The sequence below is a fragment of the Pholcus phalangioides genome, unplaced genomic scaffold (assembly GCF_987345545.1).
Source record: "Pholcus phalangioides strain wild (caught in Gottingen) unplaced genomic scaffold, Ppha-v1.0 ptg000009l_1, whole genome shotgun sequence".
NCBI lineage: Eukaryota > Metazoa > Arthropoda > Arachnida > Araneae > Pholcidae > Pholcus > Pholcus phalangioides.
The window spans coordinates 52,184,422-52,211,534 of NW_028301602.1; the positions used below are offsets into that span (position 1 = coordinate 52,184,422).

Genomic DNA, 27,113 nt, shown 5'->3' on the forward strand with positions numbered 1-27,113 from the left:
ATGGAATGTTTTACACGGATAAGAATACATGTATACAGTTGTTAAAAATTTTAAAAAAATTATGCTTCAATTTATTTGTAATTTTTTGTATTGTTATGAACTGCTTATGCTCAACAACATTAAACTGAAACGATTTTTTAAGGATATGAATACAACAGAGAAATTTATCAAGAATTTCTGAAATATCTGAAATAAAGCCCTACAAAATAACACCATAATTTAAAAAAAGTGCAGTGAAACCTCGATATAACGATACTCAGCGGACCAAGAAAAAAATATTGTTGTAGAGGGATTATCGTTATATCGGGAGGTAGCGGTTTAACATTAGAATATAGACATTTCCAAAAAAGATTTGAAGATATATCGTTCTAGAAGGATTTAACGTTATATCGAGAATCGTTGTATAGCAAGGTTTCAATATTTAACAATTTTTATCTATTTTTCTGGCTGGTAGTGTTAAAAAAAACATCGCCTACACACCGAGTCAATAATTGATGGAAGAAAATAAATCTGATTTTTTTTCTTGTTTCGGTAAAATTATAATATTAAGTATATAAACAATTAAATTCAGAAAACGTAGTTAAGAGCTAATTACAGCAATTAAAGTCAAATCGAAACAATAAAAATTTGAAATTAATGATCACAGAAATTTTATTTCTCAATTTCTTATCAATTTCATAAAAAGTTACCATAAATTTGTAACAGTAATTTCAATTAATAATTACTGAAATTATTTTTAAAAACGAATAATCCACGTAGTAATAATAAGCTTTTGAAATCTATATTTTTTCCGCGCAAACAATAGTCGATTTCAATCTGCCAACAGGGAAAAAACTTTGGCCAGGAATGTGGAGTTTTGTGCTTCCCCGAAAGTCCACGCGGCACGCAAAAGCGTATGAATTTCACCACACGCTTCCCCTTACACACACAATTCTGAACGGGACCTTCTTTCGTGTAGGAAAGAAGGTGCGCAAAAGAATGTGTTTCTTTTTAACAATGCGCTCTTGAACGCTGTGTTCCTAACCACCCTACAATCCTTCATGCAAGAACGTCCCGCTCCGGGCGTGCGGGGGAAGATTGTACATGTAAAGGGGCCTTTAGGCAGGTGCGAAGGGTGCAGGTGCACCAGGCCGCAAAATGGGATAAAAATACATTTCGACTTAAACATTTTTAACAAAGCAAATAGCTTAAATTTCTATCCAAGAAATCTAAAATTCAGACATTGAGCCCTCTGGCCTAAGGTTTCCACAGAACTTCCTCCTCCTTGCCAAGCCGAAAGAGGGATGCGGAGGATAGATCTAGTACCTCAGATGCTGGACCAGATAAAGATGCTAAATTCTTTTGAAATTATTCAAAAGTACATGAGGGAGGCATTGTTCGTGATTTCCAGACTGAAAGACTATCTAGTTATGGCCCTGGGTAGATAAAGGTTGTGACTGTCAGGTTAGAGAAGTGCCTGGGGGAACACTTGAAATTTATTTTGCTGGACAGTGAGCAGTATTGTTCAAAGTTATTGTCGAATAACTTTCTCAAATGTTTCTTCTCACCATGAGATAGTAGTTAAAAATATTCATTATTGGGTGCAAATGTGAGCCAGGCGTGCACCATGGTTACTGGGGAGTTGTGAAACTTCATTTTAGAGGGCCGTAAAACTGTTTTCACACCAGGCCGCAAAATACTTAAGCCCGTCCCTGGTAATAAGATGGATGATACATGAGAGAAATCAAGAGAGGGTCATAGCTGCTGCATCAGTCTCATAGTTTGAAAAGCAATTCACTAAATTATACAGGCTCTATCTGACTAAAACTGGAAAGCCTACTTTTACAATAATATGTTAGATCCTCACAGTGCAAACACAATTTTTCCTCATAATTTAGATGTTACATACTTTGCGGAGGTCATAACAATATACCTGAATTTATATCCATTATTCCAAGAAACAGCATCTAATGTAACTAATAATAAAAAACATCAGAAAATGTCATGAATACACAGACCAGGGTTTAAGCTACGGTCACAATTTTTACAAAATGCGAAAGAAAATCTTAGAATGCAAAAGTAGTAGCCACTTTAGCAAAAATGCATACATAAAGTACAAAACGAGTAGACATCCAACCAATCATTAGAATTATAGCATTTTGTCAAAGCTCTTTCCCTCATTTTCACTTTTTGCGAAAGGAATTTTTTACCTAGCTTAAACCCTGCTACTGTACTTGAAAGAAATAAAAACTTACTCCTAGAATGAGCAGATATTGCCAACAGTGAAGCACTGACAGCCCCAGCATCAAATCCAAATAAAGTTATAGACATTCTGTCACCACCGAACGAATCAACATGATCATACACCCATTCCAATGCTAATATCTGATCTAATATACCATAATTACCAACCGAGGCACTATTACCCGTTGATAAAAATCCTGAAAAAAAAGAAAACAAAAATTGAAGGTCAAGAATATGAGGTTGAGTGAGAGAAAATTATTGGCTGTTGAAAAAATACAACTCATCAATAAAATGTAATAAATCATAGGCAATATAAGTGACTAGCTATATCCGGCACTGCCTGGGTTTTCTTCAATTGCTAAAAGGATTGAAAAACTTACAAACCATTATAAAGCATATAAACCATTAAACATATACTGACAGGATTAAAGAAGTGAAACTATTGTAAAGGCATATACATGTCAGAAAAGCATTACTGGGGAACCACTGTAACCAAAGTAAACATTCCAAAAGTGATTGTAAAGGCCCAGGAACCATTGTTGCCCGACAGTTTTTTATTTTCGCCTATTTTTGGCTTGTGCCCTGTTCTGAAGAAGTTTTAAAGTAGCCTATTGTTCGATCCAGGCCCTGTTTGGTATATATACAGGGGGATTATAAAAAAACTATCCAGACATATGGGCCCCTAACTATCATACCATTCACAGAAACTGAATGAAATTTTGGCATAAGGTATTTTGAGGTATGCGCTCAAGAATGATATGGAAAGCAACAGTGTCACTCTAACAGTTACGGTTACAGTGAGAAAATTTCGAAAATATCAAATGGCAACACCAAGTTTTTTGTATTGGAATGTGATCTCCATTGTGAAAAACCCTAAATAGCATTCCAACGGCAACTGTAGCATGAAAATCACCGGCGGTAGATAGGCTAAAAGTGAGGACAACCAATAAGGACAGACAGAGAAGCAGCATAAAATAAAGCATTTTATTGTGTTTCACAAATTTTCCACATGACCTTGTGGAGGACTAATCAGGCTGGGATCTCAGCCGAAGAAACGGTGTGACGAATGAAACGAACATTAATGCTCTGGTGCATGGCAAAGTTCTTTTTACTTTTTCCTTGCCTAGCTCCGGGGATTTTCGTGCTACAGGTGCCATTCCAACGCTATTTAGTGTTTTTCAGTACGGAGATCGCATTCCAATACAAAAAACTTGGTGTTGCCATTTGATATTTTCGAAATTTTCTCACTGTAACCGTAACTGTTAGAGTGACACTGTTGTTTTCCATATCATTCTTGAGCGTATACCTCAAAATACCTTATGCCAAAATTTCATTCAGTTTCTGTGAATGGTATGATAGTTAGGGGCCCATATGTCTGGATAGTTTTTTTATAATCACCCCGTATATATCTATATATATAAAATTGATTTTCTGTGTGTGTGTCTGTGTGTGTATGTTCTCTATACAAATCTACAATTTTAGATCGATCGTCGCCAAATTTTGCATATATACCAAATGGGACCCGACTTGAACGATAGGCTACTTTAAAATTTTGTCAGACCAGGGCAAATTCCCCAAATGGGCAAAAAACCGCAGGGCAACAATGGTTTTTGGGCCTCAACAATCACTTTCCGAACGTTTACTTTGGTTACCGTGGTTCCCTAGCAATGCGTTTAAGACGTGTATATCGCTTTACAATGGTTTGTCGCTTCTTTAACGCTGCCAGTGTATATGTATAACAGTTTATGCCTTTATAATGGTTTGCCACATTTTTCAATAGTCGTCAGAATCATCATCAGCATCACTTTGGTCAGGCAAAGGATGATCCCCATAGATATCAGTGTTAAAATTGCAGATTTTACTGCATAAATGCGGAAATTTACTGGGAGTTTCCTGCCACATCAATAATTTTAAAAATTGCATTGAATTTTCGATTTTTGAAATATTGAGTTTGCTTAGAGGTATACAAAGCCCAGGAGATTAAATATGAAGTACTTAGCCTAACCTACTTTTGAGTTGGATATTCGTGCAATAACATTGATTTCAACTTTTTATTTATATCTTCTCAAGCATGAAAATTAATGTCTCTGTATTGTCTTTTGATATTCAAACTGCATAAATTCATGTGAGGTAAGATATTTTAAAATTAATTATGGGCCCGTAAAAAGTACATCGAAAAATTCCACAGCTTTAATTAAGCATTTTTGGAAGCTGAAACTGGCAGATGGATAACTTGCAGTTCAGGGGGGGGGGGGGTCAAAATACTGAGCGACCCTTAAAAAAGGGGGAAAATATATATATATATATTCATTTCTACGTTTCTTTAAATCTACATTTGTTTATTTCATGAAGTCGCCATATTGGTTAACTTAGACACGGTTTGCATGTCCCTCAAAGAAAGAGGGAGATATCACGTGATACAAAAAGCCTCATTCAAGAAAACCCGGGCAGCGCCGGGTATTATAGCTAGTATATATATAAAATTGATTTTCTGTGTGTGTGTGTGTGTGTGTGTGTCCTCTATACAAATCTACAATTTTAAACCGATCGTCACCAAATTTTGCATATATACCAAATGGGACCAGACTTGAACGATAGGCTACTTTAAAGTTTCGTCAGAGTAGGGCAAGTACCACAAATGGGCAAAAAACTGTCGGGCAACAATGATTTTTGGGCCTCAACAATCACTTTCCGAACGTTTACTTTGGTTACCGTGGTTCCCTAGCAATACGTTTCAGCCTTTACAATGGTTTGCCATTTCTTCAAGGCTGTCAGTGTATGTATAATATTTATGCCTTTACAATGGTTTGCCATTTCTTCAAGGCTGTCAGTATATGTATAATATTTATGCCTTTACAATGAATGAATGAACGCCAGAACTTTGCCACTGGACTTATCCCGTTGCCGAGATCTCTTCCAGCCCAGCTTCGTGGCAGAGGATTTTATGCCTTTACAATGGTTTGTCCATTTTCAATACTCCCAGTAATGAGGTTTTTTGAATAGCGCCATAATCATCATCAGCATTACTTTGAGGGTCAGGAAAAGGGTGATCCTCATAGAAATGAGTGTTAAAATTGCCGATTTTAATGCAGAAATGCGGAAATTTGGTGGGGATTTCCGCCCCATCAATAATTTTAAAAATTGTATTGAATTCTCGATTTTTGAAATATTGATTTCGCTTAGAGATATACGAAGCCCAGAAAATTAAATATGAAGTAATTAGCCGGACCTACTTTCGAGTTGGATGTAATAACATTGATTTCAACTTTTTATTTTTATCTTCTCAAGCATGAAAATTAATGTCTCCGCGAATTGTCTTTTAATATTAAACTGCATAAATTCATATAGTTTAGGTTGTTTTAAAATTAATTATGGGCCCGTAAAAAAAGTACATCGAAAAATTCCACAGCTTTAATTAAGCATTTTTTGAAGTAGAAACAGGCAGAGATGGATAACTTGAAGTTCAAAAAGGGGGGGGGGGAATCGAAATACCTAGCAACATAGGGGGAGATAGAGTTGGAAGTCTGGGAGGGGGGGGGGGGGCACGGTCATTATTGCTGGGGGGGGGCACGATGATGATGTCCATTCATATATACATTCGATCAGTCGACCTTACCTTTGACACGGGGGGGAGGGGCAATGCCACCCCATGGCCCCCTATAACTCCGCCTATGCCTAGCACCCTTTAAAAAAGGAAAAAAATATCTATCTATTTTTTTACATTGCTTTTTAAAGCAAGCAAATCTAGGTTTGTTTATTTCATGAGTCGCGCAGGAAGTCGCCGTATTGGTGAACTTAGACACGGTTTGCATGCCCCTCAAAGAAAGAGAGAGATATCACGTGGTCCAAAAAGTCTCTTTGAAGAAAACCCAGGCAGCGCCGGGTATTGTAGCTAGTATATATATAAAATTTTAAGACGATCAATCTAAAATTGTAGATTTGTATACAGAACATACACACACACAGAAATTTTTTTTACATACAGTAGAGTTTCGCTTATCACACATAAATGGGAGGGCAGAATGTCGGATAATAGGGAGAAGTTAAAAAAGTCTATTAAACTTTTAATAAACTATCTTATAATTTTACACATTACAAACCTATAATAATCATGTTTTAGAACAAAAAAAAAAAGAAAAAATTAACTGAAAAAACGAACTTACAGTTAGAGAACATTCTGAAGTTATTACATTACTTTAAAAAGTTCAGTCCTATGAAGCTTTAAGGAAATTTTTGATCTGAATAAGTCTGCTTTCCTGATGAGCTGCTCACCCATGTGCTTTTCTGACTAGTATTTTACAGGAAGAGCGTTTCATGAAACTGAAATAAATACTGTAGGATTTTTGGACTTTCCAATCATGGCAAGGTTTATTTTGAGGTTTGCTGTAGTATTGCTGCATGTTGAAATAGTCAGCTTTTCTTTACTATGTTTGTAGCCAGGGGCTGCTGCTTCAGTTCTGGCTGCAAGACTTTTGCCGCTCTTGTATTTAAGGCATGACTCATTACAATTGAATATCTGATCACCAATTAGGCTTTCAGTTTCAATAAATTCCTGAAATCTTTTCTTCGTTGCTTCCATTTCTTCAAAATTTGATGATAGTTTTTCACCACAAGCACTTAACTGACTGATACCATAGCATTTCTTCCATCGATCCAGCCAACCGACACTTGCTATGAAATTTGGGTCCTCTTCATTGAATTCATTATGAAAATGCAACTTTTTTTGCTGAAAAATAGGCCCTGAAATAGGCACACCTTTGTTCCTGAACTGTGTAAACCAAACATACAAAGCTTCACTTGATTGCCTCAAGCTTTTGTTCCATCGACACAACAACTTTCTTTCTGTTCATTGCTACACTTTAAAATTGTGGCAGGCAGAGTGAAGAAGGGAAAGAAACGGTGCGAGAGAAACAAAACATGTGTGGTCAGACGAATGACAGAAAAATTATGAACATACAAACATATTAGCAGTTAACGTGGGGGGAACCCAAGGCCCTATGTAAAGGAAAAATTGTGCATATGTGGGAAAAACATGAATATACGCATAGTAAGAGAGGGAAAATAATATTACTCTAACAAAACTTTTTTGTGGTGGGACGTTGGATAATACGGAATGTTGGATAAGCGAAAGTCAGATAAACAAGACTCTACTGTAAATAGATTAAATACGTATCAAAATTTTTACACACAAGTTGAACAATGTTTTTTTGAAAGTGTTTTAATATCTTTGTGTTATTTGAGCTTAATTCTGTTCTGAGAACATGGTGCAATAATGGAAAGAAGGTTGGAAGGATGCATGACTGTTTCAATAAAAATTGTCTGTTCTTCACAAACTATTGTGTCACTAACCTTGATCTAATATTTAATATAAAAATCCTTACTGCAGGGTTCCCAGACAAATCTGCTTGATCATTTTCTTGAATGGCAAAACTCAAATTTTTCTTAAAAAGGGTTATATCAGCCCTTATATCATCTCTCTTAGATCAAGCACTGATAGAAGTCCTCTTTATTCCAAAACAATGCAGAAAATAGTAGGTCTATTCCATAAAATATGGAACACATTGTCAGGTGCATACGCTGGATCACTGAGGGGCCGGCACAATGAATTTCTTCCAGAGAAATTCTGAATTACCCTATTGATGAAGTCACTTTTTTCCCTTCACATAGAAGCAGCAACAGAGATAATAAATATACCACTACATGTAAAATGGAATCGTCTTTTCATGCACTTGCTGAAGATAGTGAAGGGCTCAGCACGGATCATAGCCTCAAAACTAGTGAAAATAGTGACCAAAATGTTGTGAATTAGTGAGTGGCCAAACAGTGACCAAAATACACTGGTGAAATAAATTAAAAAAATTTGCATATTTTATCAAATTTCATGAAAAGAACTGAACTGAATGTAAAACCACTGCTTCTAGACAAAAATGCAAATTTTGTACGTCAAATACGTAAGCGTACACGTGTGTGTAGGCGGAGCCAGTAGAGAAACAGGCTTTATAAGCGTGCTTAAGTTAAGACGCATTTCGTTTGCTAGCACACCTGGCGAATTTCTTGGTGTTATTTTGCAGCAATCGGTTAATTTCAAATTGCAACAGTAAAAATGAGTAACCACCAACATTTAGATGATGGAATGAGGTGGCGAATTGTGGGAAGGCTAGAAGCAGGCCAATCTCAAGTCCAGATTTGTAGAGAGTTCAATTTAACGCCCAGTGTCGTGTGCAACTTATGGAAACAGTTCCAGGATACCGGATCCATCGAGAGAAAGCCTGGGCAAGGTCGTCCATGAGCCACGACGGCCAGAGAAGATTGCCATTTGTCGATTATAGCGAGGCATAACAGGAGTGCTACAGCTTCTCAGCTCTCTCGTGACTTGTATGCAGCCACAGAAACCCGTGTATCACGGGTGACTGTTTCCAAAAGACTTCATGAGAGAGGGTTGTTTGCAAGAAGACCTGCTGTTTGTGTCCCGCTCACTTCTACGGACAGGAGAATCCGTTTATCATGGTGCAGAGAGCATAGAGATTGGAGTATGGATCAATGGGCAACCGTTCTCTTTACTGATGAGTCCCGGTTCAGCCTAAGCACCAATTCTCGCCGTACGTTCATATGGAGAGAACCAGGGACCCGCTACCTACTCTCCAATGTCCGCGAAATCTATTATTATGGCGGAGGAGGTTTAATGGTCTGGGCAGGCATCATGTTGGATGGCCGCACACCTCTCCATGTCTTTGAAAGAGGCACTGTGACTGGTGTGATGTATAGGGATGAGGTCTTGGAGCCGAAAATTTAAAATATCAAAATAGATATTTTTCCTCAGTAATTATAATTCTGAATATATATCCCTTTAATCTAAATAAAAGTAAGTGTTTTGTTATTTAACATATCTATCAAGTTAACAAAAACTATTTGACATCATTGACAGTAAGATTTTGATAGTTTTAATACAGAGGTAGTTTCTGGGCTCAAAAACCTAACCCTGATGTCCTATCAAACATATTTTGAATAAGCATATCTATTCCACTTAGCAAATTGAACACAGGTAATACGTAGCTTAGATAAATCAACCATAAAATTATATTTTATATGTTCTAGGCTCTTATGTTAAAGAATTCAAAATTGCAAATTATAATTAATATATATTTGGTTTTAATTATTGTAATAAATTAATGTTTAAAAATGAAACATTGTAATATGCAAAAAAGTAAGTTTTTCATCATGTTGTATACCTATTGTGTTCAAAACATTATCAAAAGGCATTCATTTAGGTTTTTGACAGTTTAAACCAGTTTTTGACGCTTGTCATGTCAAAACCCCAACCCTGCTCTCAAGGTACCTCCCGACTTCCGGAACGAAACATCGTTTAACCTTTTACCGGCCGAATTCAGATTCCAACTGATTTTAATTTTTTTTTTTTTTTTTTGTTAATTTCTCCTTCTGATTTTTTAGTTAAGAGATATCAATCAAGAAATTGAAGAAAAAAAAATTCCCTATGTGTTTTCTTGAATGTTCCCAATTGGGAACATTGGCTGGATGTGACTAAACATATTTTTTGCAGTGAAGCCATCTGCGCAGGATGATACAAAATTCGTCATCATTTAATAAATTTATTTAAAAAATGAAAAAATACACATTGAATTTTAAAAATGATGGAAATGAATTTCTCTCGAATATACTCAAAAGACATATATATCTGGATTATAATAAAGAACTTATGATGAGCTGAAATGCTGGTCTAAAATTCACAAAAGAATGCATACATACATACAGGTTTAGGTTTATGTATGGATCCCATGGTAAGTTATATAAAAGATTATTTAAAAATATAAAGATAAAATATTATTTACAACTCTGGTACCTAAAGGCACCATCAGGTTCCGATGACTGCTTACCAGCATATATTTCCATTTTATATGGGAAACTATTGATTGAGCAAATTATCCATATTTTAAATCCAAAGCGAATCGGTTTTCCCCATTTAAACATCTTACTTGAATGATGACCATCATACGGTACCATTGATTCATCGATGCTTAGTTTATCATGGAACAACCCAAACTAAATGAATTTTTCATTTAATTCATCATAGATAGCCAACTTATCCCCGGGTTGTAAAGAAGAGTTATCCATCAAATGGAAGTTCTGTTTTATGTCTCTAAATTTATTTCTCGGCATAACAGTGGGGACGATCGGTACTGCTGTGTCTTCTGAAAGTACCCCAGTAATCATTTTCACTTAGTATTCCGTGATACCTACTTAGCAAAACCAATCCAAAAAACTTTGTGATTTCTTTCCACTCAATTTTCGAATTCGATCCATGTTGTGCGACATAAATATTAGTAATCTCAGGCAAGTAACTGAAGTACTCTTGCCATAAAAATTTGAAAAAAAATATCAATCGAGTCGGCTTGCACTTAGCTCAGGAAACTTATGACTGATTGCTTCAGTAGGTTAGCTTCCTATATTTTGGTCGAATTCAGTACTTTTCTTTGGTTGTAGTCTTTTCACACTTGACACATGATGTTTTCTTATTTTCTTGACTGGGTAATTATCTGATCTTTGGAACACAATTTTTGATGTAAATGGCATGTTGATAGGATCTGCATATTCACCCACAAATGAACTACATGGTGATCTTAAAACACAGATATCCACAAACATCTGCAGGAACGACCGGGCCAAGCATGTTGTCATCTATGTCTTCCTCATTTGTGACCCGCTCATTTTCATCAGGCAGTAGCTGGCACATTTCGAATTTGTCATCAGATAGATGTGATATATCAGATTCTCTCAAACTCAGTCAAATAAGCTACTAGTATAACAAAAAAGATGGTAAAAAGAGGTGTAGAAAGTCACGAGACCAGATATCAACTGAGAACTGAAAGACCAACATATACCAACAAAATCACTCAAAACATAGAGGGAAGGCGGGGGGGGGGGGGGAGGAACGTCAGTCACAGAAAAAAGTGGGTGCTGCATGTAAACATCGGAATGTGAAATTTGATACTTTTACTTCCTTTTGAGACACACCAGAGAGAGGGAAAAAGCAATAAATTGTTTTTTGGAATGCCACTCCTCTGCATTGCACTTAGAATAATCAGTAGTGGCCAATGTTCCCAATTGGGAACAATTATAGGAAAAGTTCCCTGGAATTCGAATAAAATTTTTTTTTGTCTCAATGAGCATTTCTTATCATTCTTGGCAATATTATCTTGGAAAAATATTTTTTTTGAATTAATCAAAAGTATGTTCCCAATTGGGAACATGGATAAGCAAAAGCTCCCCGTATTTTGGACAAATAATAAGAAGGGTATAAAAACACTTTCCCTGGATTGGATTAACCTTTTAACGGCGAATGTTCCCAATTGGGGAGCTCCCTCCCTTCAATGCTCACGGATTCACAGATTTGAAAATCGATGTTGGGCTTTATCATGTACTTGCCTTAAAACCAGGAGCTCGCTTGCTTAACTTCTTTGCGGTATTTTCTTCCAAAATAGTGTAGTTTCGTTAGCGTTAAACAAGTTTTGATGTGCATGACCCTTCACTTCAATAATTTTCCACTAAGTCTTTGGAAATTTTCTAGCTGCCTCCTGGTCGGCAGAGCCTTGATCACCAGTGATTTTTACAGTGCCTGAGTGGCATGGTGGTAAGATGCTCGTCTACCACCGTGAAGGTTGTTGTCAGGGTCCCGGGTTCAAACCCAAGGGAGGATATAGATAAGATATTTTCCCTAAAGAACTCGAGGCGACCACCGATAGACAGCGCCTTCACTTCCAACCCATCTCACTAATGGCAGTAAATTGCAATATAGCGATATGGCCAGAGTTGGTGTTTGGTGAAGTAGTAGTGATTTTTACCTTGCGTGATCTGAATTGTTTCTTAAACCTATGACACAACCTTTACTGGCATAAAATTTTGATGAAATCAACGTTTCACAAAAGCCTTTTCCTTATGGAAGAGTAAAAATTTGGCTTTTCTGTTAAAATATTACAATCAATTGGAATACCTTTTTGTATCAGTCTTGTACCCACAAAAACAGCATTTTCTGTACGAGAAACATGTGGATCCCGTAGGCGCTGCCAAGTTTTGAGTCCCACGGGTGCAGCTATAGCTATGGCTGAACGAATTTCAGATTCCTTTTTCTTGATATATCTCACCGTAGATACGTTGATTCCGTAATGGCAGACTACAGCAGGTATTGACTTACTTTCGCCATACTCAATATATCCATTTTTTCTCGTTCAACTTTTTACTTTTATTTGTCTTTTCAAATCATTATCAGAAGCACTAGAAGTGTGGGCCATCCTATACAAGCACAACTCAAATTTTGTAAACAAAACACATGAATGACGATGTTGTCAAAAAAAAGTTTCCAATAAAGGAAAAAAAAAAATGAATATGGAGGGGGGGGGGGACTGTATATACAGTAAAACCTCATTAAGTTGTCACCCCAAGTTATCGAAAATTATGACGGCTTAAGCAGAGTGACGACTTAGGCGGAGTTCCATCAGTTTCAATGTGCGATGTTCTGAAAATCGTATAAATTTAAAGTAATATGACATTTATTAAAGTATGAATCAAAATAACAATATTAATAAAATTTATAGATTGCAAAAGAAAAAATAATAGCAATTTTTTACCTTTTTTATCTCTTATTACTTGAATTATTGTGGTGAAAGGTACTGTTAGTCTAAAGCTATAAATAGCTTTTCTGCATAATAGAAATCTCTATAACACATTAATTTTATAGACATCAAAAATTTAATATATATTTTAGTATTTTAATTCTTCATCAGTAGTTCATGATACAACTACAAAGTAATCTCGAACACTTATGACTTGGTGGAGAGGCCCAGGGCAGAGAAAAGTAAACAGAAGACCTCAACTTGGGAAAGAATGTTTAATTTTTTTAAACAAAGATATTTTGTTTAAATTTCAAGCCATAAATTAGTAGAGCCTATGACTTCTCCGATTATTTATTATCCGTGCCTGCGTTGCACTTTGACTTGATTAATTTGATTCTTCGATTCACACAATTTTTTACGTCCTTGCACTATGTGTAATCTTTGAGGTATCAATAAATTTTGGTACTGCCGGAAATGCCCTGGATTCCCCTCCCGGGGGGGGGGGGGGGCGAAGTGCTTACGTTGCTTCTTGCGACAGAGCCTGGGTGTCTCGTGGTTTCTCCAGTTGAGCCCCTGCAGAAATGAGATCTAACTTGGACAGTCCCCAACGTTCCAAAAACCTTAGTCGGCAAATGAACTTCCCCAACGTAGCTTTCGTTACTTAAACTGTTCCGTTTGGGTATATAGGATTTTATGGTGACTTTTAAGCATATGGCAATGCTGTTAACAAGCTTTTTTTTAAATGGGAGCCATAAAAATAGTCTGTTCTACTTTCTCAAATTTTTTCATAGTGACGAGTAAACAATGGTTTAATAACATTGTTGTCGATGAGAAATGGAAAGGCCTGAAGAAAAATGATGACTTAACCGTAGTGACGACTTGATAGGGTGACTACTTAACAAGGTTTTATTGTATTTGTATATATATATATATATATATATACACCATTTTTAATGTATTTTCAAAAGCCGGGAGGGGGGGGGGCTGATTAGAGAGAGACGTATAATTTTTCTTCATTCATTTTCTGTAGGTAATGTGTTTAACCAAGCCTTTGAATCGCAAAAATAAATGAAACCGGGCCACTGGCTTGAAAAGGTTGAGAATCACTAACCTTGTCAACATCCCAGGTCACTTAAATAAGGTAAGAATGTGCTGCAAACAACTTAAGATATCTCTAAGTGTGCTGGGGCCACTTGAGGCAGGCCACATTTGGACCATAGGTTGAGCTCATTTAGGATTTAAAATAACATAGATACCTGAACGTTATTTTCTGAAGGTTAAGAAAACTGAGTTCAGCTAGCGACTAATTGGCTCATTTACTGTTTATAGCTAATCTTGGGCCGATTTTCTTCAATAATTGAGACATTGGTTCTCCAACAACCAAGTGGGAGGACCAGTGTCGTCTTAACGCATGGCCTCAAGAGAAGAGGGGCCTCAGAAAAATGAGAAGTAGTTGAATTTTTCGAGAATGGGTCAGGTACGGCCTCAAAAATATCACTTGGTCTAAGGGCCCACGATGCTCTTGAGACGGCCCTGGTGAGGACCCAGTTGAGGTAGCCATGAGTTTGTGAAATCGAGGCACTACCTTTCTTTCATGAGTAGAAGTGGCAACTCCAGTCAAAAAGACTTTGACCAGAAGTAAGCTGGTTTTGGAAACTTAAAAATGTTCTTTGGTACATCAGGCAGTGCTCAGTAGATGCTACTTATGTTCCAAATCAAAAGTGAAAAAATGATTATGGATAAATATCTATTCTTTAATTAAAATTTCCCCCCCTAATTTTGTGGGCATGATTCCTGCTGAAATCTTGTTAGTTTTAGCAATTTGACTATTCAAATTTTTTTATTCAAGGAGAAAAAGTTAAAGAAATGTTTGGCGATTTAGCATTTGTTATTTGATGGAATTGACGATTTAACCCTTGAATATTTAAGACCATGGCAATTTAACCCTTGATTATTTGAGACATTGGCGATTTAACACTCATTATTTGACAGCATTGGAAAAAAAACTAGTTACTTCGCAGGATTGTTTTTCAACTCAAAAAGTTTAAATTCAGGTTTTTAACCCAATTTGAACCACTCCATAACAGTGCCGACTTTCAGAATCAAAAACCAACTGCAACATGTTCATACCCAAAGTTGAAATTCATTTTCAGTCACCACCAATGCATGATTGTGGATATCAAGCTGTCATGATTTCCCCCCCCCCCCCATTAAAAATCATGACAGCTTCGACTAGACCAACCCAGCTGGGCCCTCCTGAAGGATGGATTTCATGTATTCCTTTTCCTATTCACATTTTTCCAAGTCTGATATGAGGCACTTGTTATTTGCTCTATCATCATGCTTTGTTATCAGTCTAAGATCCCGAGCTTGTCACCGTATTTCAAAGGGCTCTCTTTTGTCAGCTGCCTCCCTTGCGTAATTCATGGTTCATCAGCGGTTCCCCAAAAGTTGTGCAGATATTTTCCTATATAAAAGAGCCACTTCACGCACAAATCATCATTTGCAGCATGTGTAACAATAGTTGGAAACCTTTGGGGAATTTGCCAAACCTGCCTCTATCTCTTATTTTTGAAACATGTTTATATAGTTGTAATTGTATAATCTTTAATAGAATTTATGTTATCTTACCTTTTATAACAGTGCACGGTTGATTCAATTAGTCTGTGATATTTTCATTGTTCATAGTCCGGTAAAATGTGCGATCTTGATCACATCGCCATGTTAATTTGTTGTTGCCATTCTTATTTTTGCAAAAGTTCCTATAAAAAATCTATTGTCATTTATTTATGTAAATTAGATGTTGTATTTTCCTATTGGCTGTGCTCTGATGTGTATTTTTCTGAGATGGTCGGTCCCAGGAGTTGGATCGTTCCGTATTTCCTTTTATAGGTATAAATTCCCGCCGCCACTTCACATTAACCCGCATTCGTTCTCGCCTTTCAACTCGAGATACATCACTTTAGGTGAAGGTGGTCGCCTTTGGGTGAGTCATCTGAAGTATGAAATAATTCGTCACTCTGTTGCTATTACATCGCCAGCTGGTTCCGGACCCATCATGCCACATCTCTAGTCAATCGTTGTCGTTCCTGTCATCGTTCATCCGTCCGTCTTATGATTCCGCATCGCTTCCGATCGTCATTTCCGGCTGTTGAGTTTGCAACTCTTCCCGCCACGTGAGACTTCGTCTCGGGTGGTGACCTTCCGACAAGGTCGATGAATGGTTCCGCATTGATCATTGCTTCCGATCATCATCTCGGCCGTTGTTTGCAGCTCTTCCCGCCACGTGAGGTTTCATCTCGGATCGTGACCTTCCTCCAAGGTCGATGACGTCACGGCACGTGTGATCCGATAAAGATTGCCTAACTCCTGCAGTCGGACTAGATTGATGAGACAACGGACTTGCATTGGCGTACGGTATGAAAATTGAGAAATAATTCTGTTATTCCTAACTTATTTAATTGTTAAAGAATTAATAAATTTACTTTTGTTAAAACTAGAAATTTCTTTGAAATCATTTGTTTCTCTCCTTTGTGTATCGATTGCACCGATTTCGCCAGACCAGAATCCTGGGTAGTTATGCTGGGTTGTCGCACTTGCCACGATACCCCTAGGAGTCACGAAGTAGCACACTTTAGAAAGACTGTGGCGAGTTCCTATATATATATATTCCTAAATGTTGCATTGCAACACAATTAATGGTGAATGTCTCTCGTTCTGTCACATGTTTATACTGTAAGATTTCACCATTCACTATAGCTAGTTTGTAAAAATTGATGCGATTAAAAAAAATGAATAATAATTATTTTAAAAAAAACTTTCATTCGCAGAGCATAAAAAATTCTGGCCCCTCTCAGGGCTGCAGCCCCGAGGCCTGGGACAATCACCATCATTGTTTGTTTTCTCATACTATAAATTCACGACAGAGCTCTCACCCAGGGAAAACTTTGACTTGCAGACCCGCGAAAGATCCAACAGCCCTGCTCCACAGTGTAAGGGAAGGTCATGTCCTTTCTGCAGAAAACCAATAGTTCCCAAGAGGACTCCCTACTGTTGTGCCAATCCACCCCCTACCCCCAGGAGTCATCATGTGATCCTCAGCTTTAGGGGAATATTAGATGTTGAAAGGTTCCTACAAGCAAAGAAAGAAAAGTTCTTTTTTGTTCATCCACGCTAAATAGGTTTTTGCCCCACCCTGCCTATTGGCATTGTTCTTTTCTGTTGCTACTCACCCATCCATTCCTCCAGGGCAAAAAAAACATGAGAGAAGAGAAAAAATATTGAATGCCACAGCTTTTTCCAAAGCCTAGATGTTAGGGGGAAAATTGAAAAAAAGATCTCAGGAGAATTATAAAAAAGTCTGTGACCTTCACTAAAATTTTGTGACTTTTTTGGGACTTCCGTGACCTTTCCTCATTCCGGGACTTAATCCAGGAAAGTTAATAAACCCGAATTTCAGAAACCAAGTATGATTTTATTAAAGAGACTAGGGCATTAATATTTTCAAACCATTTTAACGATGAACACTGTTTATGTTTTCAATTGAATTACAGTAGACTCTTGGTAACTCGACACGTGGATAACTCGACACCTATTATTCTCTTGGTTGGCACAATACTAATTTCAATGTAGGGAAACCTCTCTAACTCGACACATGTTTGGCTTAACTCCGCTTAAGTCGACTATGATTTTTGTCCCTTCACCAAAACTAGTTTTTAAAATTGGCCTTCTGTTACCAGTTCTAAGAATTTTTTGATATTATTTATGGGTACTTTGACAATCCTTTGTTTCTTCTCTATGATGGGTCTCTTTTCTGCATTGGGGGGGGGGCGTGTACGTGAAGAATGAATGCTTAAAACCTGTTGGCTGGCTTATCATTTTAGTGGAGTTTCCAAAAAAGGTCTTTCATTCTTTTCATGGTCAAAAAAAGTGTGGACATTGTCAACATCCAATAATGATGAAAATCTTATCTATTGGGAGTTTTGATATCGTCTGTTGTATAAATGTTTTCGGTGGAACTCAGTTTTACGATTTCTTGGATGGTTGACCCGATTCAAAGAGCGTGATGGCATTCTTTTTAGGAAAGTTTGTGGAGAGAGCATATCTGCATCTCAAGAAACTGTTGATAATTGGAAAAATAATATTCTGAAACTAATGATAGAAGGGTATAAAGATGCAGATGTGTTTAATTGTGATGAGACAGGTTTATTTTTTAGCATTTTGCCTAATCAAACGCTTGACCTCAAAGGCAAAAAATGTGAAGGAGGTAAAAAACACAAAGATCGTTTGACAGTTCTTTTGGCTGCAAACTCAGACGGTTCTGAAAAATTGAAACCGTTAGTTATTCGGAAAATCAAAAAACCTGCAGTGCTTTGAAAATGTTAAAACTCTTCCTGTGGACTATGATGGCGACAAAAAGGCATGGATGGCATCAGAGATTTCTGAACAATGGTTGAGGAAGTTAGATAGAAAATTTTTAAGTGAGAAAAGAAAAGTTTTATTTATTTTGGATAATTGCACCGCTCACATCCAAAAATAGCGGACCTTTCTGCAATAAAATTATGCTTTTTACCACCTAATTCAACAGCAATTTCACAACCACTGGATCAAGGAATTATCCTAAGTATGAAAACTCTTTACAGAAAATTACAGACCAAAAAAATTTGTGAATTTGTGGATGCTGGAATGGACGCAAAAATTTCTGTTTTAGATGCTATTGAAATGATTGATTCTGCGTGGAAGTCAGTCATGATGAAAGCATTCGGAACTGTTTCGTCATGCTGGTTTTTGTTCCGAGTCTTTGGAAAACGATAGTTTTTTCGAAGATTCTTCTCAAATTACGTGTGGAGAAAGCATAAATAACGCTACAGGTGATTTTATAGAGGATGAATTTTTGAACGTTGACTTTGTAACTTCAGGACTTTTAGAGGACGATGATATTCTAGAATCAATCAATCAAAGAGGAAGTACTTAGTGTTCTGAAAAAATTGAATCACACACAGAAAGTTCAGATGAAGAAGTATGTGCACCATCTCGCCATGATGCACTATAAACTGTAGATGTGATACGTCGATTCCTACGCACTCGGGAAAAGAATAACAATCGCGGGATAAACTGAAAAGTGTAGAAGAATTTTTGTTCTCTCTGCAGAAAGAAAAACAAATATACTTGATTATTTTTGATAAGGTAAATTGTTTATATATGTTTTGATTCTATTATGAAGCAACCCCGAATTAAAATTAATGAGAGAATTATTTTATTCAATCGAATTGTTTGAATGTATATAATTGTGTACACAAAAACGATCGGACAAAAATTTAGAGCAAAACCCCGCTAACTCGACATGTTTGTCGATACTTTTAGGGTGTCGAGTTACCGAGAGTCTACTGTATATGGCCTCAAAGAATAGGAATGGTGCAGCTATTTACATACCTAAATGACCAAGACGATAGTTGAATGTAACAACAATCACCTTTTGAGCTGCCAGCATATGAGCAGGAAACAAATTTCCACTGCCATGATCCCAATTTCCACCATGAATATACATCATAACTGGATAACCACTGTGCTTCACAGAATCATGCTTAAAATAATGCAATAAGAAAAAGGTTAAATTTTGTATCACTATAAAAAATACAGCGATTGAATATTCAACTCATTTAATGTTTCACATTAAATCTGAAGTAGTTATATTGTCGTGTGAATGCCATTTGCCCTTCCAAAACATTTAAACTTCTGAAATTGCATAGAGAGAATTATTCTAATTTTAAACATAGAAACACAAAGTTTTTACTAAGACAGTAAAAATCATCAATGGCATGCCAACCCAGACTGGGTATAGAATAAACTTTGCTTAGAACAGGATCTTTTCCATGATTTTGACTTGCATCCTCTAGATCGATGACACTAAACTGTACACAGCCATTCAACTTTGTAACAATATCCTCAGATGTTGGATAAGTTACCATGTAAGGATTTATTGTGGATTGAAATTTCCACATAGACGAATTTGTCCATTTTTCTTTGGGAGATAAGCTACAGGAGAATAACATTCAAAAATTTCATTGTTCATATCCACTTGTTCTAGTGCTCTGTTTTGTACCAGTATATGAGCTTGATTTTGAATTTGAAGCTATTTTATATTGTTCCCATGTGTAAGTGATCAAAAATGTCAGGATATTCTTTGAGGATTTGTGACACAGTTTGAATGATCTGAAACTACGGTATTCACTGAATATATTGGTTCAATGTTCAACACCTTCATGAGATCTTTCCCCTGTATAGAAACACTCTCCTGGTTAAGGGGAGGGGGGAAATTTGTCCAACCGAAATTCCAGTCTGTTTTCGAACTCTTTAGAAAATTCCGGATTCAAAAAAGACTTCACAAAATATAAATTAATGAAACCATGGATTTGGCATTCAATTTCTTTTCTGATAAATAAACTAGATTTCCTAAAAATTACTTAATTTTCACAAAATTAATGACCCTTTTCCCAAAAATAAAGGAAATTTTCACAAAAACAAAACTACAAAAAAAGGTCTGAACAGACCATTGTCAACAAGTTTGAAGTCACTGTTTTTATAACAATCATTTATTATTTATAATGACACATATTAAACTTGATTATTAAGAAGAAAGCAGACATAGAAATATAAAACCTCATGCTGTGGTGTGTAGTGACACTCTGCTGCTGTTGCTAGATGGTCGTATTGTCCCTCTGATTGCGTGATACACCCGAGTTCGCTGGCCCAACTCTTAAAGGGGTCAATTGCGGGGATGCGAAACACTCCCTCCCTGGTGATCAGGGTAAGAGGTGATCATATACTGTGGGGTAGCATCAGTGATAATGAGTGGTTCCGACCTGTTTCGTCACAGAACCAGGAGTGTCAGTCAGTTTGGCTGATGCATTTGCAGATACAGGTACTGACTCCACTTTAGGGTTGATGAGAAATAGTGGTTTCAGCCGATCAATGGATGACACAGTTTTTCCTTGTATTTTTTTCCAGTTTTTCCTCTATGAACATTGTCCCGTAACTCAGTAGTTCTCAACATTTTGTTACCAGTGGCCCAGTCTTGCCCAATTCATGGTTCATCTACAGCTCCCCAGAATAGTTTGGTAGATATTTTTACTTATAAAAGAACCCCCTTCAAGAAATAAATAAGCATACAAAATACAAATCAATATCTCCAGCCATAGGCGGAGATAAAGAGGGGCTCCCCAGAGTCAAAGGTAGAGTCGACTGATCTAATGTATATATGAGTTGGCATCATCATCATCGTGCGCCCCCTAGCAATAATGACCATGCCCCCCCCCCAGACTTCCAAGTCTATATCCACTTATGTCTCCAGCTTGTCACCAGGGCCGGAACTAGAGGGGGCAACCGCCCCAAATGGAAAAATTTAAGGGGAGGCATATTTCAGATGGAAAAAAGAATACCATTATAACATAATCGAATTTTAAAAATGGTGGGGGCAGCAAAAATCCTAGTTACGGTCTTGCCCCTGACAAAATAACTAGGCCCCTAGGAGCCACGACGCACACTTTGAGAAACACTGCCATAACGCATAGTTGTTGTTCCGCTCGTTTTCATCTCAGCAGAACGTAGTTTAGCTGGAGGGGTAAGACGAAAATTGATGGAAGAAATACACGTAAAAAAAATTCAAGCACTTGAAAATGATTATAATGTTTTTCAAGGACTGCAACGATTTTTTAAGGACTTTTAAAGACTTGAAAATGAACTTTCCCAAGGATTTTCAAGGAGGATACAAACCCTGTCCCTATATGCCAGAGCTTGAGAAATCCCAGGCCACCATGGGGACTATAAAATCGGTATTGGCACCAAACATTCTATACATGTGATTGCTAGATTGGAAAATCACAGGATGACAAAAAGAATTTCCTGTTTCACTGCAGTGTGCCTTTCAACATGAGAAGGAGGTGGGTAACACTGCATTTTCCCACAAAGTTTTTGGTCCATCCCCACCTTCAGAATTTTTTTTTTTCTCTCATCAACCCCTAGACCTTCCCTCCCCCAAGGGGCGATATTGCCTATTTTGGGAAACACTGATCTCTGATCATAATAACTTCAATAATAAAACTCTGTTCCCATTCTTCTAATCACCATCAACGAATAATATTACCCCAATTCCTTGAGTTGTCTGAGCAATAATTTCATGATCGGCTCTTTCACACCTTCTGTAGTTTTGTAATTTTTGAACTCTGGATAATCCACCCTTAGATAATCGAGGTCCTACTCAGACCCGTCTCAAGAGCATCATGGGCCCCCGGGCCAATTGGTTTTCCTGAGGCCCTACCTCATGAATTCTAGAAAATTTCAACAGAATCTCATTTTTGTGAGGCCCATCTTCTCCTGAGACCCCCGGGTGGGCCTATGCGTTAAGACGGCACTGGTCCTACTGCACTTTTGATTTCTATAACAATTCTTGTTCCAAACAATGCTTGTCGTAAAAGCTTTTGGCCTCAAGAATACCTGTATAAGCCTTTAATGTGCTCGCGAAATGTCCCCAAAATTAGAGGAACTTAATGAGCTAATACTTACCAAGATATACTGATGATCTGCTTAGGCATAGATGGCCACAGGCCTGTAGCCAGAAATTTCGTTTGGAGGGGGACTACTTTCATTTCGGGGGGGGGGGGAACCAAAGTACATGTACTCAATGTATGTATATGTGTATACACACTATTTTTGGTGTATTTTCAAAAGATGGGGGGGGGGGGGGGCAACGGGCCCCCTAAATGGCAGGCCTTCTGGAATAGCTACTATATGACAGCCAGTTTCCTGTATCTAAGTGAGGAGATAATGTTTCAGGAAAGGAAAATTCATCTCTGCCCTCATGGGGACCTGTGACCTAGAACGATGTTTCTTTTCCTGAAACATTGGTATCTTCTTACTTAGCCAGCTTCCTGCATCTGTCGTATTAACAAGGGAGAGTGATGTCTTCTGTCATAGCTACTGTAACTAGGCTGGGGTAACCGAGGTATTGCAGTGGGGCCCCAAGGCATGCTACGGCCCTGTGTTCATAGAAGAAAAATTTCACGCTAAACATGGAAAGAAAACTTATCAATACATAACTTCTCTAACATTTTTGAATCAATTTTCAATTTAAAATCTATATACATAAAATTGATTGTGTGTCTGTGTTCTCTATACAAATCTACAATTTTAGATCGATCATCACCAAATTTTGCATATATACTAAATGGGACCTGACTTGAACGATATGCTACTTTAGCTGCCTACTAGCCGCTGTGGTGGTCGAGTGGTTATAGTGACGGACTCGCGATGCGAGGATCCGGGTTCGAACCCCACAGTGGTGGTCGGCTGAAGTTGGTTTTCTGTGGTTCCCAACTTCAAGACGCAAATGCGAGCCAATCTCCCCGTTAAAAAGTCTTGCCACAGAGAGCAACAGTCCTACAACGATAAATCATTCAATCATAACACTTCACTCATAGTTAGAAAAACTAGTGGCAGATGGCAGCACTACACATAACAAGCATTACAGAGAAACAACAAAACTTCACGTCAGGTTTCACTACACGTACATTCCCGCATGTACCGATTCGTTGGGGGGTTCCGCGGGGGTGTGGGCGGGGTGCATGTGTGGTGTAGTAGTAGTAGGTAGGGCCTCCAAAAAATGGCTCGGGGATCCATGATGTTCTTAAGTCAGCCACCTCGTTGGGCAATTTGCCTGTTGTGGCGTTGTATTTGTATTTAAAATTTCGTCAGAGCAGGGCAAATGCCCTAAATGGGCAAGAAACTGTAGGGCAACAATGGCTTTTGAGCATCAACAATCACTTTCTGAACATTTACTTTGGTTACCGTGGTCTCTAGCAATGCGTTTCAGATGTGTATATGCCTTTACAATGGTTTATCACTTCTCTAATCCTGGTAGTATATGTATATGCATAATAGTTTATGCCTTTATAATGGTTTGCCACATTTACTCTCAGTAATGAGGCTTTTTGAATAGACATCATAATCATCATCAGCATTGCTTTGAGGGTCAGGAAAAGGGTGATCCTTAAAGAAATTAGTGTTAAAATTACCAATTTTACCGTAGAAATGCAGAAATTTGATGGGGTTTTCTGTCACATCAATACTTTTTCAACTGAAGAAATATTTTAATTTGTGAGCTATATTTTTCTTATGAATGAATGAGTGAGTCTCTTGTAACCAATTTGTAGCCCTTCCCCCCCCCCCACATACCAACAATGTATATTAGGCCTTCTTTAGAATGACTGAGTGACAGAGTTTACGTTAGATAAAAAATTCCTTCACCAAAAAAAACGGAAATGGGGGGAAAAGCTTTAGCAAAATGCTACAATGCTAATGATTTATGGTTGGATGTCTTCTCATTTCTTATCTCCTGTACACATTTTGCAAAAGTGGCTACTACTTCTTTCACATTCTAAGATTTTCTTTTTCATTTTGCAAAAAATGTGACCATAGCTTAAACCCTGGTATTCTTTGTTCCCACCTAAAATTGCCACTCCCTAAAATTTTGTTGCCTCCTCTAGTTCCGGTCCTGCCTAGGAGCTCCTTAGACCTTTGAAGACCGGACACAACCTGCTTCACATCTAAGACAGATATTGAAGTGGGTGTGGCCGAAAAATTAATTTTTTCACATAATCAACATTCGCCAACGGGTGGATCATTATATACAATAAAAAACCAACTATAAAATCACCATAACTTTCTGAAGTTCTTGAGGAGCTGAGGTTCTGGCAGAGGGGCTCTTGAACCTTTGAAAACTGTTTATTTATTTTTATTATTTTTTTGAATAAATATTATAATTCACTTGCTTATTTGCTTCTGTGTTCTACCCCCCCCCCCCCTCCCAGTCAAATATTGTTACAACAGAGCTCAAAAAATATTTCGGCATCAGTCGTTCGGTTCTTTGTTGCGAATGGACATTTAGAATGTACTGTTTTCCCCCTGATATTTTTGTCCCCTTACAAAATTTATTGCGGGAACTTAAATGGCCTCAGCCCCTAGGTTCTGGTGCCTATCTCGTACAGAGTGTAATTTTCCTTATCTTGGTTTCAATATTATTGACCTTCTGATTTTCACCATCACACATAGGCACCGGAATCTAGGGACTGAGGACATATGAGCCCCCAATAAATTTTGTAAGGGAGCTGAGCCCCCCACAATAATTTCCGAAAAAACAATGCAATGCGTCTTCTCTCTCTTGCGTACTTGAGCGTCATATATAAAGGACGACCAGCATCATACAGCTTCCCCCTCCCCCAATGTTTTCTTTGTGTCGACACCTCGCCCACCACACATCTTTGGGCTTCCTTTCGTGTTGGTGTCATGCACTCCTCCTACGTCCCTTGGTCATAGTGAACAAAAGAAGAGACTCTTGAGTTTGGTCAGGCAAATAAGAAAAGACCCCACCCCACTCAAAGAGACTTCGTCAGTCGTGCCTTCTGGCAGTAAGGATTGGCACAGAAGGAGGGTGGAACTGAGGGGATTGAGGGGCAGGGAAGAAAAGAGAGAGAATTATTGGCATGGAACAAGAAAGCCTAAAACCACGGAAAGTATTTAAAATAACTAAAATTTTGAGCAGATACTTTCCATTATATAATTCATAATTAAGAACTTTTTATTAAAAAAATTTTTTTTCATCATACAAAATCAGGATGCCATTCACACCGAATTTTTTTTGGGGGGTGGGTGAGCCATGTCTTCAAAAATATTGAAGGGGGGGGGGCCTCAGGCCCATGGGCCGGATACAAGTTTAAGCCAAATTGTTCAAAATAGTTGCTCCTCCGAGTCCTTCACGAACGTAAAGATGTATAGACATACAAGACATTGCAATCAACCAGAAAATCTCAAAATTACTATATCACACAAATTAGCTCACAGTAAATAAACCATTTGGCCACTCTCATAACAAAACAGAAGTTTTGGTCACTCACCTTTCATCACCTCTTATGCTGGTATCAATTAGCCATGAACGTTAATATGTTCAGGGGTGGGAAGTGACAAAGTCCATTTCGGAGCAGCAAAATTTAAGATTCTGAGAAGATATTTATAAATTGGAGCAGCAAAATTAATTTACAAGAATATTTTCACTAACCCTCACCCCTAATCAAAATAAAACAACTGCACTGTCTTTTTTTTATCAAACATCTTTTCATCAGCTTGTTTTTGTTGTTTCAAGCTTCTGACACCTTGTTTGCAAGAGCGGCTGTCATAAAATTTTTCACACCAGTCTATTTAAGATGATTTTTGCTTACTGAGGGCACTATTTGCTGTCTGGAACAGCAGCAGTTTAAATGGGCTAAATATTTTCTATAAGTTTTCAATTTTTTTTTATACTCTGAAAAAAATTTTGCAAAATGGGACAGAATTTCAGAAGAATCAACACAATGTTTGGCGATTCAGAACTCATTATTAGACAAGATTGGCGATCTGACACTCGTTATTTGGCAACATTGGTGATTTAACGCTCATTATTTGGCAAAGTTTCTAAATTGGCATTTGTAATTCGGCGGACATGCTCTTTGTACTCCCGGAATTATTTTTTTTCACAAAACATCTGGATTTTACCCAATGACGATCAAAACTACAGTAGTTTCTGCTGCTTCTAGTGGCTACTTTTTTTTTAAAACTGTAACCTACTCACATTTGCACTTTAAAGCTGAAAGACCATTACAAACTATCTTCAACTGCATGATTACAGATATTAACAGGGTTTTGCAATAGAAAGCCCGACGAGGGCTGATAGATTAAGTTCAATGGAATAAAACACACTTGTCTTGGAAAAAATCGTTTCGTGGCAAGCAGTAACAACAATTTTTTGCAGTGCTTTCTGAAATTCCGGGCATACTGAAGCAAAGTTTGCTATTTTGCCTATTTGGTGCAGAAAAATACGAAAATACACTATTGGAGCAGGATGGCACAAGATGTTAATTTTTGCACAGTTCCCACCCCTGATATGTTTCGCCTGCTAGTCATCATTAGGATCCATCCTCCTGGGTCGTGAGTGAGAGTGTTCCCACCATTTAACTTGACTTTCCCTAAGCAGCCATATTTTCTCTCCGCCAAAAAGCATGGCGAGTGCTAATTCTATATCAATGGGAAATAATCTATACTGGTGATGGATCACTGGACGGAGTAGCAAGGGCATGTTCAGATTGGGGCACCTCACCCGCACATGACTGTCTGTAGATGGCTGGTTACGGGCAACGAATCAGTGGCTGGATAGCCAGGGCATGTTCAGAACAGGCACCT

General features: G+C 37.6%; 1 protein-coding gene across 2 annotated transcripts in view; it reads right to left on the minus strand.

Moving 5' to 3' along the window:
* Positions 1-27,113, minus strand: part of LOC149083282 (neuroligin-3-like) — a 335,669-nt gene that overhangs the window by 249,678 nt on the left and 58,878 nt on the right. For both annotated transcript variants that reach the window (XM_089236507.1, XM_089236506.1), the window contains exons 3-4: positions 19,281-19,431; positions 2,235-2,420 (exon numbers count right to left, since the gene is read on the minus strand). In XM_089236507.1, the coding sequence (XP_089092633.1) occupies positions 2,235-2,420; positions 19,281-19,431 (337 nt within the window). The remainder of the gene's footprint in view (positions 1-2,234; positions 2,421-19,280; positions 19,432-27,113) is intronic.